Below are 14,679 nucleotides of genomic sequence, written 5' to 3' on the forward strand. Positions count from 1 at the left end.
TCCAAGGGCACGGGACAGGAATGAGGATAAACCCCAGGCACGAGCCACCTTGCTCAAACAACTCCAATTCAAGACCAACACAGTGTCTCCCCTCCAGACCAACACGTGCCCGAGAAGGCCGGGACTCCTGACTCTGTCCCTCCGGCAGCTGAGAGGGCGGCATTCAAAGGCAAGGGCCCCCTTTCTCCCGGGTCGAGGACAGGGGCAAGATGCAAGCAGTGCATTTAAAATGACAACATGAGAACAAACTCAGACTTTCAACAGGAAGCACATCCGGAGAGAGATCCTAAAAGCTAAGAACCCCCCTCCCCACCTGCGTCACTCCAAAATGTGCCTGGGCTGAATTCCAGTAGACTGGACCACAGGGAGGGGACCTAGCTGGGATCAAGCAGTAGCCCAGGCCTCTTCTGTCAACCAGCATCCTTCTCCCAGGGGGCTAGACACAGGGGCACAAACTCAGCCTGGGCTTTCCCACGCCCAGTTAGAGACCCATGTCATCTGCTGCTGGAAAGCAGAGCTAAAAATACTCCCCTCTGGCCAGCCTGCAGCAAGTGGGAACCCCGCCTGGCCCTGACTGTGTGAGGAGCCCCTGTGCCTGCCTCCCCCGCAACTTGCTGCTTCCCTGCCACCTGCAGTGGCCCTGGAGACAAAATGACCAAAGCATGCCACCGAAGCTCCAGAACCAAGTTCCAACTTCAGAGCCCCAAATCTCAGCATCTTTCCTCTTCCTTGTCCCCAGAGCTGTCCCACAGGTTCCAGAACCACTGAGCTGGAACCAGGAACACTCACCCAGGTAGATATCTCCAAAGGACCCGCTCCCGATCTTCCGTCCCAGCCGGTACTTGTTCCCCACACGTAGCTCCATGATTCACTCTTGCTGCGGAGGGAAGCAGACACACTGAGGTCAGAGAAGCAGGGAGCTGGGAAAGGGGCATGGGCTGCTGGACCCCAGCCTGCCCCCACCAAAGGCCAGGCAAAGCCACAAGGACCTTGGGAGACCAACATTCTCCCTCCCACTGTCCAGGAAGGGATTTGACCTCGTACTGCCTGGGGGCAACCAGGTATCAGGTGACCCCCCCCCACCCCCCAACTCACGTAGGGAATAGCTGAGGCAAGCTTAGAACAGGTGCCTGCATGGCCAGGCAGAAGGTGGAACTGGAGACCAGGCCTGGAAAGAAACAGCCAAGCCAGCACCTTGGGGGCGGGGGGCACTCATTTGGGGACCCTCCAACAGGAGCCTCTCAAGGGCAGGCCAGTCACAATGGCCAAGACCCTGAAAAGAAAATCAAGGACAAAGGGGGTGACAGAAAGGGGGGACACAGGAGCTGATCATCCTGGGGGTGCTACCATGGCAACCGCCAGCAAGTTCCAATCGCCAGGGGATAGGACGAGACGAATGGAAGACCCCCAAAGGGGCTCCACAGGCCCTTTAGGACTCAGAAATGCCAGGGTCCCCCCGCCGCATCTCCACTCCAGGCTTCTAGCACCAACAAGTGGAGGGCAGTCCTCCCCAGTGTGGCCTGGTCTTCCCAGAGGCCAGATCTTGCCAGTTTGCAATGTGCCCTGCAGGAGAGAGGTCTCCTCCCCAACTCACGGGGAGGGATGGGGGACCCCTAAGATCTCAGAGTGTCTACAAGAGGGCTAGTGTAGAAAACTACCCAGAGGGGCCTCCCTCTGCAGACAGGGCACTCAGGCCCAGAGAGGCCATGCCACCCGCCCCACACGCCCCAGCACAATTCAGTGGCAGAGTCTCCTTACCTAGGACCCACACTAGGATCCCGCTGCCCCACCTGGCTGCCTCCCACCCTCACAAACAGGACTCACTTATTTCATGCCAGGGGCAGGAGGCAAAACAGGAAGACGGAAAAACAGCTGTGCTAGGCACAGGGGCTCTGCCGCTTCCACATGCCAAGTGCGACCCCTAAAAGCCAGACCCACCTGGGAGGGCAGAGACTGATTCCACACTCTGTCAGGCTGCAGCTCGCCCCCTCGGCAGAGGCAAGGAGCCCGTAGCTCCTGCACAGGAGAGACATCCAGCCCCAGCATCTAGCTCCGGGGTAGCTGCCACCAAGCCCTTCACCAATGGCCACGAGGAAGTAGCCTCCACCCGGGCAGGCCAAACTCTGGGCTCTCACCCAAGGGCCTCTGCCCACACGCCTGGCAGGTCCCAGCTGAGGGACCATGGCTGCCAGCAGAACACACTCCACATTTGCAGGGAACTCACATGCCACACACCTCACACACACACTCTCCTGTGTGTACACTCCAAAGGAAGGAAGAAAAGCAGACACACACTGTGAGCTCCACAGGGGGTGGGTGGGGGGCCAGCGGGTGTGCACACACACAAACACACACACCCCCATTCCGTTTTCCGCCAATGCCAATTCAGAGACCACACATGGCAGCCGGGAAAGCCGCAGGTTAGGAAAGGCACATAAATATACCCGCATCCTATATTACATAAATACCTACACCGGGTTATATAAATACCGTGCCCTCCGCCTGGGAGTCTTACATAAATACACTGCACATGACCCCCAGCCCCCCCCACCCGCCGGGCTGTGGGCAGGGAAGGGGAGAAGAGGGGGTGCCAGCAATGACCCCACAGGTGGGCACCACTGCTCTGTGCTGGCCACCCAAACCCCACATGGCCTCTCCCACACTCGGAGGTCGGACCCTAGCAGAGCCTTGGCTGTGCCAGCAGTGTCCCCCAAAAAGCCCCCCTCCCAGAGGAGAGAAGAAAGGATTGAGTCAGGACTGGGAGAGGCTTTCCAGCTCTGTGCTGCTTCTCCATGGTGGGGGGGGGGGGTGCCGGGCTGTAAATGAAGTTAAAAAAAAAAAAAGGTGGACATGGAGATTCCGGAGTTTCAGTTGGTTAAAAAAATTAGACAAACTACCAAGCAGCACAGAGCAGGGCAGCTTTCTCACTCCCTGCCCCCTCCAGCCAGGGCCCTTGTCACTGGACCATTAAAATAAAAATCGGAGGGACACCCTGGACACGAAGGCAGAGCAGCCCCAAACAGGCATTTATTGGGGGCAAGCTGGACCCTCTGGATTCCCTTCCCCTCTCCCCAAATTCTCCCCGAGGGCGCCTGCACCAAGAAGAAAATATGCAAGAGAACTAGGGGAAAAGTTGGGGAGGGGGCTCACCCCGCTTTGAGTTTGGGTGTGCAGAGGCGCCCGGCAGTCCCCTCTCGCCAGACACCCAGCACAAACATAGTTTTCTGTTCCACAGAGACTTGCAAAACACGGATTCCCACACGCAGACATGGGAGAATCCGATCTGGTAAATAACCCCCACCCCTTTCTTTCTCTCGACAAAGGAAAACAGAATCGGTGGCTGGGTGACCGCACACCCCATCACCTCCGGGCCCCCCGGCGCCCCCATCCAATGCGGGACCAGCCTTGCTGACCCCCAGGTCCCGGGGTCCCGAGCCAAGAGAGAAGGGGGGGCGCAGCCGATTGTCCGGGGAAGCGTGCAGAAGCCCGGGGTTCGGCCGAGAAGCCCGAATGCACGGTAGCGGGTGCCCGCAGCACCCCAGTCCCGGAGCCCCCTCCCTCGGCGTCCCCAAAGCACAGCCCGGGGTGGCCGCCGCGGCCGGCTGGGCCTGGAAGGGTCCAGCTGGGGGAGGGGGCGGCGGGCCGGTCGGGGGCCTCCCCCCGGCGAGCCTGCAAAATGATAGTCACCCTCCTCCTCCTCCTCGTCCCCAGCCGCGCCTTTGTCCTCGCCGGCCGAGCGGGCGGGCCGGCCTGCCCCCCACCCCGAGCGCGGCCGCGCGTGTGTCCGCCCGCCCCTCCCCTCCCTCTCGCGCAAAAACAAAGAGGCGGAGGGAGCCCCGTTTCCCCCCGGGTTTGCGCCCCTCCGCGGGCCCGCGGACCCCCAATATTTACCCCGCCGGGAAGGCGCCGGTGCCGGGCCGCTGCTCGGGGGGCTGCCGCGGGCGGGGGCGGCCCGCCGGGGCGGATGCCGGAGGATTCGCGGAGCCGCCCGGCGCGCCAGCCTCTCCCGGCCCAGCCGCCGCCGCCGCCGCTGCCGCCGCCGCGCTCCGCTCCGCTCGGCCCGGCCGGCCGCTGGCTCTGGGCTCTCGCCGCCGCCGCCGCCGCCGCCCTCCTCCGGGCCCTCCTGCCCGCCCGCCCCCGCCGCCGGCTCGCGCGCTCCCGCCCGGCGCGCCCCCGCCGGCTCCCATTGAGCCCCGGGCCCGCCCGCTGATGTCATCCCCGGCCCGCCGCCGCCGCCGCCCCGGAGGATTTAAAGGGCCCGCGCCCTCGGCGCCCGGGGCCGCCGGGGGGCCGCAGCCGGCAAACACGGTTCCCCAGCTCCGCGGGGAGCGCCTCGCGGGAGCGCGGGCTCAAGTGTGGGGCCGGGGAGCACACACAGGCACTGATGCCCGGATGCGGTCGAGGGCACAGGTGGACACAACTGGGTGGGGTGCGGAGGAGGAGGGCGCGCAGAAAGCTGGAGTTTTCTAGACCTAAAGCCTCCTCTCCCCGCGGCCGGGTTGTCTCTCCTCTAAACCCAAAGCAGCGGCCCCCTCCGAGGCCAGCGGATATGCCCCATACTGCCACCCGAGAATGCTGAGAGTTGGGGGCTCGCTCCGCCTTCAGGCATTCTCCGAGTGCTGCGGAGAACACAGGCCAGGTTGATTCAGGGGTCACCGGTTTCCCAGGACAGCAAGAGATGGAAGGACGCTGACAGAAGGCCCCGGGGGGCGGGGGGGGGAGGGGTGGCCTGGGCTCAGCTACCCTCTCCTGCCGTGGAGCAATCAAAGGCAGAGACCTTTTCTTCTCCCTCATCCGTCTTCCAGCAGCTCAAACTGTGGTGGGCACAGAGCAGACCCTCAAACCCTAATCCTGTTCTCACTCGTTTACTGAGGGACCCCACACGCTGCCCTGGAACCAACACTTGAGTCAGGATCCAGAGTGGTGCACGTTTAGTCACCTCCCAGCTCTGGGCTTCAGTTTCCATAACTACAAATGGAGAAGAAGAACGCCTGGCTCCCCAGGTCACTGGGAGGAGTAATGAAGGCTTCCTACCGGCTTCCAGAGCGGCCAGTGCAAGGTCCCAGGGCAGAGTGATTAAAGAGATGATATTTACACTTTGCCATGCAGAGCTCCAAATTATGACACACATCCATTCACACACACAGCTGTGACTGTGGACACAAAATGCCGGAGTACACTCATGCAATCCCGGAAGCATGGTTCCTGAGAAGAGTCACTTCCATAATAACTGCATCTTCCCTCGAGCCTGAGGGACTTAGTCACACACTGTCCAAACTGGCAGGAGCCCCACAAACCAGGTTCTTCTTTCACAGCCCAGAGAGGGGAAGGGGTTTGCCAAGGATCACACAGCGCAGCAAGATGGCTCTTTTCTCCCAATGGTCTCAGAGAAGCTGAGTCTATCATCAGCCCATTTCCACGAGCAGGAGAGTGAAGACAACCCTTCTCCCAGGAGAGGTCTGCAGCAGTCAACTGGGGACCTGTCCTCAGTGCTGCCTTCGCTGGAGCAGGGGGGTCACCAGCCAAGGTGATGGGCTTTGCTTGGCCTGCAGGGGTTTTTTTTTTCTGCTGTTCTTTAATTTTGTTTTGTTAATTGATTCCCAATGTTTTAAGATGGGAAGATACCATAGTACGGATACATAGCCCCAGCTTGTCTTGAAGCACCAGGAGAACTGGCCACTCTGGACCCAAATTCTTGCTGGGCCCTGGCCACGCTCAGCCGGCCTTAGCAGCAGCTACCCTCTTTGGTCACAGCCCAAGAGCCCCAACTTGTTGCCTCACTTCAGCTTCTCTGACCCATTTTTAGGACTCCCTTCGTCCCCTGGAAGTCCCCGAGTGTGGCCCTGTCCTAGAGTCGGCCACCGCACTTCCCCACCAGCGCCCTTCCCTTCGTCGTCTGTTTTCATCCCAACCCTGAACCCCGAGACTCTGCTCCCGGTGTCCCAGGGATGCCAGCCTTTGCTGCGGCCACACGTTCTCCTCAAGTGAGACAATGGGCCCAGGCCTGGGGCCCAGGCAGAGGGACCCTGGCACTACGGAGCAGGGCGGAATGCACCCCTGTGTCCTCCATCCTATTAAAAAGAAACAACAAGCCCAAAATGGAGTTGTTTAGGCTAAGCCCCACCAAGACTTAATACCTCCCCTAATTGCCTCTCCCGGGAGTGGAGTTTTAAACCAATCAGTCTGGAATTTCCTGGTCAACACCAGCAGTGAGGTAATCTGCTTGAGAAGACCCCCAGCCTTCCCCTAAGGGAAAGTGATCTTGCCTGAAATACTAGCTTTGTTAACCTCTTTGTCTCATCCTTGTCTGCCTGTAAAAATCTTCCATTTTGTACAACTCCTCCGAGCTCCTGTCTGTTTCCTGGAGGGGCTGCTGCCCTATTCATGAATCGCTGAATAAAGCCATAGATCTTTAAATTTACTGCATTGAATTTTTGCTCTTCAACAATTCTCAACATCCCAACCTTCCAACCTGGGCCCTGGTTCCCGGTTATGGGCCCTCCCTCCCCAGGAAGGGACTGTGCATCTGCAGCACCTACTAAGCCCCTGGCCCTCGGAGAGGTGGTTCTCCGTTTAATCCTACTCTCTTCTTTCCCTTGGTTGATAGACAGGGAGTCCGAGGTTCCTAACAGCGCTTGCCTAAGGGCACACGTTAACCACCAGGATGTCCCACATGCCCCTCCCAATCTTGTCACTCGCCCCCCTCCCCATTCCAAAATTTGTAACCACCACCAGGAGCCCCACTGAAGATCCTGGTCAGTAACCCGGACCAGTCTTAAGACCCATTCCTGCCCCCATGGAATGGGGTCTCTCCTGCTGTCTCTCCCGCTGTCCCACCCACTCCCTCCCTTGGAAGAAAGCTCCCCACACCCTGTCCTTGAGGAGCTGTGAGTTCTCCTTCCTCCTGCCCTCGAAGACCAGCCCGTGGGTCCTTCAAAGGAGCTATGCAGCTCAGCTCTAAGGAGAAAAAGACATGAGACAAAACCCAGGAATGGAGGCAGTTCCAAGGGAAAGAAATCTTGTTGAGTTCTAGCAGCCTCTGGGCCTGACTTCTCTCTCCAGACTAGGTTCTCAATGATTCCTCCTGGGACTTAACTCCCAACTTTAAAGCCCAAGGGTGTGGCCAGCTTAAGTACCCCTAGCCATTCTCCTTGCACACCTACCCACCCACCCACTGGCCCAGAAGATGCCATCAGGCCTGGAACAATAGGTGTCAGTGAAGTCCCAGCTCACATGTCCCACCCTGGGTTTTAGCTGTTCGGCACGGGTCAGGAGGAGCGGTTCCCCCAGCACCTTTCCAGTCCGACGTTTTGTACCTGTCTCCTTGGCACCCTAGAGCATGGGGCTGGGGATCTCAAGGACAGTCCTGGAACTGCCAGACCACGAGGATGATACTGCCATGAAACCAAACATGGGCAGAAAGATTTCAGTGTCTCCCAAAGGGATCAGCAGCCTGAGTCTTGACTGTGGGCACCAAGGATTTACTACACATCAGGGAGGGGCCTTAAAACGCCCTACACAAGCTTTCCCCTGAGGCTGTCCTCCAGCCTCAGGGCCTTAGCCCTGGCTGTTCCCACTGCCTGGTATGCTTTTCCCTCTGATATCCACAAGGCTCATTTCCTTACTTCCCTCAGGTCTTGACTCCCAAGTCGCCTTCACAGGGAGGCCTTGCAGCCCTCCTGACGTAAGATTGCAGCCCACCTAGGGCACTGCCTCCCCCTTCTCTGCTTCCTGGCACTGACCACCATGCCACATATTCTACAGGGTCGTATCTGAATTTTGTTTTGGTTGGCATCCTCCACTGAATATAAGCTGCACGAAGACAGGGAGTTAATGCTATTTGGGGGCACCACTGCGTCACACAAGAATAGTATCTGGCACGTAGGAAGTATTCAACAAATATTTGCGAGATGAGTGAATGGATCGACTGTGAAGGGACAGCCTCCACTGTCTCTGACAAAATGTGAAGAGCCACATTTATTGAGCACCTACTGTGTGCCAGGCCCTCCACGAGACATGTTACCTGCCCTGACTGGTTCAACCCTCACATCTACCCTCAGTGGAGGGAGGGCCTGGCGGAGCCAGCGCCCTTAACCCCTTTGCCCAGGCTAGCGGAGAACGCAGTGGCAAGACAACTCCCCACCCCCTCCCTCAGGACCTCGAGCCCCTCTACCGGAGAAGCAATTCTGGGCCCCAGCCCAGAGCCGCAAGGGCCCATGGGGCTCATTTATTCCAACGCCGTCATTTCACAGGTGGCGACTGAGGCCCGCCTTGCTCACGGTCACAGGGGAGGCCCCAGACGGTAGCACACTGTGGTTAAGAAACTGGCCTCCAGTGCTGACTCTGCTGCTTTTTAACTGTGTGACCCCAGGAAACTTCCTTAAATTCTCTGAGCCTCGTTTGTAAAATGAAGATAACACAGATGATCCTGCGCAAAAACAACTCGGCCCAGAAGCAGCCCCGAGTAAGAGGAAGATGTTGACACTGTTACTGTTCTGAGGAGCAGACAGGGAGTAAAACCTGGACTTGGACTTCTAGCACCACAGGCTGCATCTCCAGCTTCTTCTCTCCTCGCTCCACCTGCCCTGCAGGGGCCACCAGCAGCCCCTTTGAGGTGGGGGGTGGGTTGCAGGTGGGCAAACCTGGGTGGACCCAGGTGAGCCGCTGGCCTTGCCCACCCTCTGTCTTCACCCATCATCTTGGCTCTACGAGGCCCCTGCAGGAAGTTTCTCTGGGGTCCTCCTCTTCTCAGCGGCTACTTGGGTCTCTCCCAAGACCGCTGAGGGTCAGCGGCCCACACGGGCTCTGCTCCAAGTGGTCCTGCTCAGGGATGCCAGCCCGGGACTGCTGCCCTTGTGCATCCTCCTCACGCAGCGAGGCCTTGGCTCCTGGCCCCCAGGCCCTTCCACAATGTTCCACCCATCCTGACTGCTCCTGGAGCAGTGCTCCATCTCTAGTTGGCACCATGGCCCTGGCTTCTGCAGACTCCACTGCTTTTAGACATTTCTCCCAGGTGACCCCCCCACACCGCCATGCCTGGCCAGGTCATTCCCGGCAGTGGCGCCTCCCTCCTCCTCTGTCTTCAGTGGAGAGGTGGGGGTGGGGGTGGGGGTGGGGGACCAGGGGCCCAGAGGCCCGGGTTCGAGTCCCAGGTCAGCCACTGCAGTTCAGCAGGACCTTGAAGAATTCACAGCCCCTCTCTGGGGGGCTGGACAAGGTGACCTCGAAGGCTCTTTCTTCAGTCTCCCCATCTGCAGAGTAAGAACTGGCCTGGTGGGGAAGGGCTCTGTGTGCTCTACATCCGGAGCGCTCTGTTGAGAAAGATCCTCAGCTCACACACATCAGCTCGCTCGGTGGCAAGGGCTCTCTCCCCACCCCCCCACCCCCCATTCAGAACAGTGCATTTCCTATCAGCTCTTCCTCCCAGCTGTATTCTGAACCCAGCCACCTCTCACCGTGTGCGCTTTTCACTCAGACGCTATAGCGGTCTGTTAACTGGTGAGATCACATCCCTCAACTACCGAAAATTCACCAATGGCCCCCTCTGTCCTTAGTGTGAAATTTACATTCTTTCCCAGGCCTGCTATGATCTGGCCCCTCCCTTCCTCTCAGACTCCATGTCAAACCTCGCTCCCCCATCTTCTTTCATTTCATCACCCCACAGGGCCTTTGCACTTGCCGTTCCTTCTGCCTAGAATTATCTCCCCTCAGATCTTTAAATGGCTGCCTCCCACTCATGGTTCAAGTCACGACTCAAAAGTCGCCTCCTCACAGAGGCCTTCCTTGACCACACCATCTTAAGTGGGCCCCCCTCCTTCTGTCCCTCTCTACTGGATTGCTCTGCTTTATTTTCTTTATGGCACTTACTACAGGCTGAAAACATTAACTTGCTTATTTTTAATGCCCTTGAACACAAGTTCCGAGAGAAAGAAACCCTCCTATAGGTGTTCCTCTGGGTGCTCAATTGGTAATGTGTGCCCCATAAACACTTGTGCAGTGCGTGACTTCTGCCATGGGTGTGTGGTCGTTGGGGGTGGGGGGAGGGGGAGGCAGGGCCTGGCACTTTCCATCCCTGGGCCAGACAGTGCCACACAGCCTTCCCTCAGGGACAGGCCTTATCTGTGGCTTCTCCCCATCCCCCCCCTTCTCTGGTGGGCTCTCGGCCCTCCCACCTCCACTGGGGCAAACCTCTCTGGGGATTCCTAATGCTGCTGGGCTTCTCGGCGGGAATTCACTCTCAGAGGAGCTAGGAACACCTGTCCCATGTCCCATAGGCACAGGAAGCACTGAAAATACCCCAGCCTCACCAAAGGGCCACGTCATCTTCCTTCAACTTGGCCTGTCACCTCACTACCCCTCTGGGCTCACCTGACCCCTCTGCTGGGCACAACCTCTCTGTTTGCATGGCTGGCAACCCTCTCCAAACCTTGCTGCTTCCATCCTCTGGGAACCGAAGGAATCTCACACCCAGGACACACAAGCGCTCATCAGCCGGGCCAGGGGATGGTGATGATGGCCACGGCTAATAGTCCCCATTCCCACAACAACACTTCTCAACTCAGCAGAGTTGGTGCGATTCATCATCTCCTTGCCGAGTCACATGTTTGTCCACAAACATTTCCTGATGCCAACTCCTCACGGGGCCTGAGAGAGCCACACTGGACCCTGCCCCCCAGGAGCTGACAACCCACCTGCGGGGGCTGGGTGCACACACAGGAAAGATGGACTAACGACACCAGAGAGAACACGCTGGACAATTGGTGCCACAGGACGGATCCACGTGGCCTGGCGTCAGTGGAGGCGCCAAGGAGTGGCAAGCCACCCCTCTCACCCGCCACCTGGGGCGTTCTATGAGATGCACGCCTGGGTTTTCTTAACTTTATGGGAAGCACTACACAAATACAGTGTCCAGATAAGTCCCCAGCCCCCTTCTAACCCTGATGCCCCCTAAGCCCCTTCTACGGAGAAAGGTGGGAGTCATCCCTGGGGAGGGTGGGAGGAGGCGGGGCTTGAAGGTGGCTAGACTTGGAGGGTGGAGAGACGGCCGCAGGCTGAGGAGGAACAGCCGGAGTGGACATGCCGTGGAAGGAACCTCAGACATTCTGAGCCAGGGGCCCGCGGCGGGGAGACCAGTCAAATGGCCTCTGGGCTCCCCCTCCCTGGGGGGAGAAGGCTGAAGGCAGGTGGAGTCTCTAACCCCAAGCAGCTAAGTATGAATTTCTCTACTGGTTTTGCTGAGAACAGTTTGAATTTTCCACATGGACGGGAAGAAGAGGGAGAGAACAAGCAAACTAGTATTTGTTGGACAGATGACGTGCCAGGCCCCACACTGGGCACTCGTTATCAGACCTTGTTCAATTCCACAAGAGTCTTATGAGCAGAGGATCACCCCAGCCGTTTTACAAGTAAAACCCAAGGCTGAGAGTTTAAGAGAATCTGACCTACTGTTGGTAAAGTTTACCAAGGACTCCAACTGACCCCTCCAGGCCCACTCTGGAGCCTCCCTCTGCCTTGGGGACTGCACCCTAATCTGCCTTTATCTCCCCTGGTGCACGCCAGCTGGGACCTGCCCATGTATCTGAGGCCCCACTGAATGACATCCTTACCGTTCAGGACACTATGAGTTCGCTAGCCCACTCCGGAAGCGTCCAGGGGACTCTGGTGACCACTATCGTAGCTGACTTCAGAGGAGGTACCAGCCCCTCAGGAAGCTCACTAAGTGATCCACTGGGAGGTGGGAAGGAAAAACTGGAATTGGTATTCTTATTTGGTTTTTCATCTTAGCCTTCCAGATATTCTATTTTAGGGGCCAGCCCGGTGGTGCAGCAGTTAAGTTCACATGTTCTGCCCCGTGGCCCGGGGTTCGCCGGTTCGGATCCTGGGTGTGGACCTATGCACCGCTTGTCAAGCCATGCTGTGGCAGGCATCCCACATATAAGTAGAGGAAGATGGGCATGGATGTTAGCTCAGGGCTAATCTTCCTCAAAAAAAAACCCCAAAACTCCAGATATTCCATTTTAACGTATGTTTTATAATGCACCCAGTAGCACAGGGGAACATATATGCCTAAGTTATGACAAATATATGTACATTTGAATACAAAATGCATGCTCAAAAATATTTGCACAGATGGGGTATGCAACCATAGTTTGCATTAGCGTTTGCGGCCCCCTGCAATGAGTTCTCACTTGACAGGCAGTGGGGATAGAGACCCTCCTTCAACAAGCTGGGTTCAAATCCTTAATTGGCTACTTCTGGGCTTGTCGCTGGGCGAGTTTACAGAAACTTCTAAGCCTCAGTTTCCTCATCTCAGAAATGGGAGTGGCAAAAGCACCCAACTCAACTGGATGAAAAGAGACAATGGACATAAAGCCCGTGGCCCCGAGCCTGACACCTGGATGAGAGACACAGTTATTATTAATTCAGTTACAGGGAGCAGAGCCGGGCCTGGCCTGGGCCCTGTGGTGGGCCCTGCCCTGGCGGAGTGTGTCTGCTCTAGGAGACCCAGAACCCAGAAGAGGTCATTATAAATCAGGGTGACCAGGGTTAAGACAGGGATCGGGACATCAACAGAGTGTGGGCATTCTCCCAGAAAGTCCTGATGGCCCGGGCAGAAGACAACGACATAGATGTATTTGGGAAAATTGACATGTATCAAATCAGACGCCATCTTAGGCTAAAGAGGCAGCCCCGTGCAGGGGTGACGGGGGTGGGCGATGGGGTTAGACCCCTTGGCATTGAACCCTGGCTCCACTTGGGCAACTTACTTACCCTGTCTGTGCCTCAGTTTCACCATCTGTAAAACAGGGATGATAGTGGACCCATTTCCCAGTATCGCTCTGAAGCACTTAGAACAAAGGCTGGCCAGTGAGGCCCTCGATAAGTATTAGCTGTCAGGTTCTTGAATGGACCAGTGGCAGAGGAGTGGATGTTTCAGAAAATGTCAATTCCCAGGCCCAAGGCAGGGACTTGATTCCGGGTCCTGGGGCTGACTGTCATTCTAAATGACTCAGAATTGTGACTATGCAATGGACCATCTCCAGTTTTCTGTGAATTGGAAGGTTACGTCCCCAATTCTGTTTCGGAACATCAGAGACCCCAGACACCCAATTGCTAGAGGAGTGTGACGTCCTTATTCCTGTCCTGGAGTGAGAGGCCTGGCAGGAAGAGACAGTCCCAGAGAGTTGCAGACCCCCACTACGAGATTTTCTGGACCCTTAGGAGCTGCCGCCAGGGCACAGAGCCCTTTCTCATCCAGCGGGAGCACGAAAGCCAAGTTAGGAGAACAGAGCAAATCCTCCCAGGTCTACAAACGGATGGCTCAGGGGCGTGTGGATTTCCCACCCTAAGTGAGACACGGCCACAGGGGCCTGTCTGGTTAAGCTGACCATTACCCAGGCCCCCCTCTGAAGATGGCCAGAGAGTCAAGAAGATGAGGGGTCAGGGTGGGTGGGGTGTACGACCAGGAATTGAACAGGCCCCTAAAATTGGAAGGAGGCTCTGCTACCTGTCGATGGATGGGCCTGGCAGCAGGTACCGAGTAGGCAGGTGGGGAGTTATCCTCATTGCACAGATGAGGAAACGGAGGCCCTGTTGTCTCTAGGCACACCTTAGCCTGGTTCAGGCACAGCCAATGACTCGCCCCTGACCTCCTCCTTCCCTGACATCAAGTAGTCTCTGGCGCAGAGACCCCTGGGGGAGTTAGGCGCCCTGGCGTCCAAACCTGCTCTGTGACTGCTCCTTGTGTGGATGCCGAACAAATTACCTGTCCTCTGAGCCTCAGTTTCCTCATCTGTACAAGGAGTTGATTGCTCAGCTCCATCTCGGCCTCCCCTCCTACTTTTCTTCCAATCCCCTCACTCAGAAGTGCTTCCAGGAGCTCACCCCAAGGAGCTGAACCCATCTGGGGGTCTGGAGGTCACGACCCCGCCTCAGGGACCCTGTTTGTGCCTGATGCACACAGAGCAGATGTGGACCATGCCTGCTGGTTCGTGCCCACCTGCCCCGGACCCAGAGACACCTCCATTCTGAGGGTTTTCCCAAGAGCCCATCCCCTTCTCCCCAGCTCTTTTTCTGCTCTGGTCCCTCAGCAGCTTCGGCTGGTCCAGATTCCTGCTTCAAACTCACAAACATAGGGACCATTTTTCTGCCAGAACTGGGGGTGGGGGAGGTGGGGGATTTTCTACATAAATTGGCTCACCTAATCGTCACAACACTCTGGAGAAGTAGCTTTATGTATGCACTTCCCAGATGTGGAACTGATGCTTAGACAGAGCAGAGCTCTTTCCCAAGGTCCCACTGTTGGAGGCAGAGATTTTGGGCTGTCTGACCCAGACCCACGTTTTTTCTATTACACCTCCTCGTCTCCCTCTCAAACCCTTCCTTCAAGTGTTCTGAATGGTACCTGACTATGGCCCATCCCTCAAATAATATGTAAATGTGACATTATGCAGCCATTAAAAATAATGATGACATATACACGAATGACTAATAACAACACAAGAACATGCTTATGACACAATGTTAAGAGAGTTTTGAAAAGCAAGACACAAAAATTGTAAATACAGTATAATCAAATTATACTAAAATGATTGTGCATAGAAAAAAGACTGAAAGGAAATACACCAAAACAGCCCCGGTGGCTTTGTCTGTGTCTTGGTAGCATGGGCGATTTCTTTC

General features: G+C 56.9%; 1 protein-coding gene across 17 annotated transcripts in view; it reads right to left on the bottom strand.

Moving 5' to 3' along the window:
• CSNK1E (casein kinase 1 epsilon) overlaps positions 1-14,679 on the bottom strand; it is a 35,992-nt gene that overhangs the window by 20,153 nt on the left and 1,160 nt on the right. For 3 of the 17 annotated variants that reach the window (XM_070599752.1, XM_070599765.1, XM_070599767.1), the window contains exons 1-2: positions 3,688-3,786; positions 790-877 (exon numbers count right to left, since the gene is read on the bottom strand). In XM_070599752.1, coding sequence (XP_070455853.1) covers positions 790-865 — 76 coding nt within the window. In that variant the 5' untranslated portion in view covers positions 866-877; positions 3,688-3,786. Of the gene's footprint in view, positions 1-789; positions 878-1,095; positions 3,800-3,891; positions 4,134-14,679 lie in introns of those variants that run through there. The other 14 variants (XM_070599761.1, XM_070599756.1, XM_070599770.1 and 11 more) reach the window with 8 other exon arrangements.

This window comes from Equus przewalskii, chromosome 29 (genome assembly GCF_037783145.1).
Source record: "Equus przewalskii isolate Varuska chromosome 29, EquPr2, whole genome shotgun sequence".
Lineage (NCBI taxonomy): Eukaryota > Metazoa > Chordata > Mammalia > Perissodactyla > Equidae > Equus > Equus przewalskii.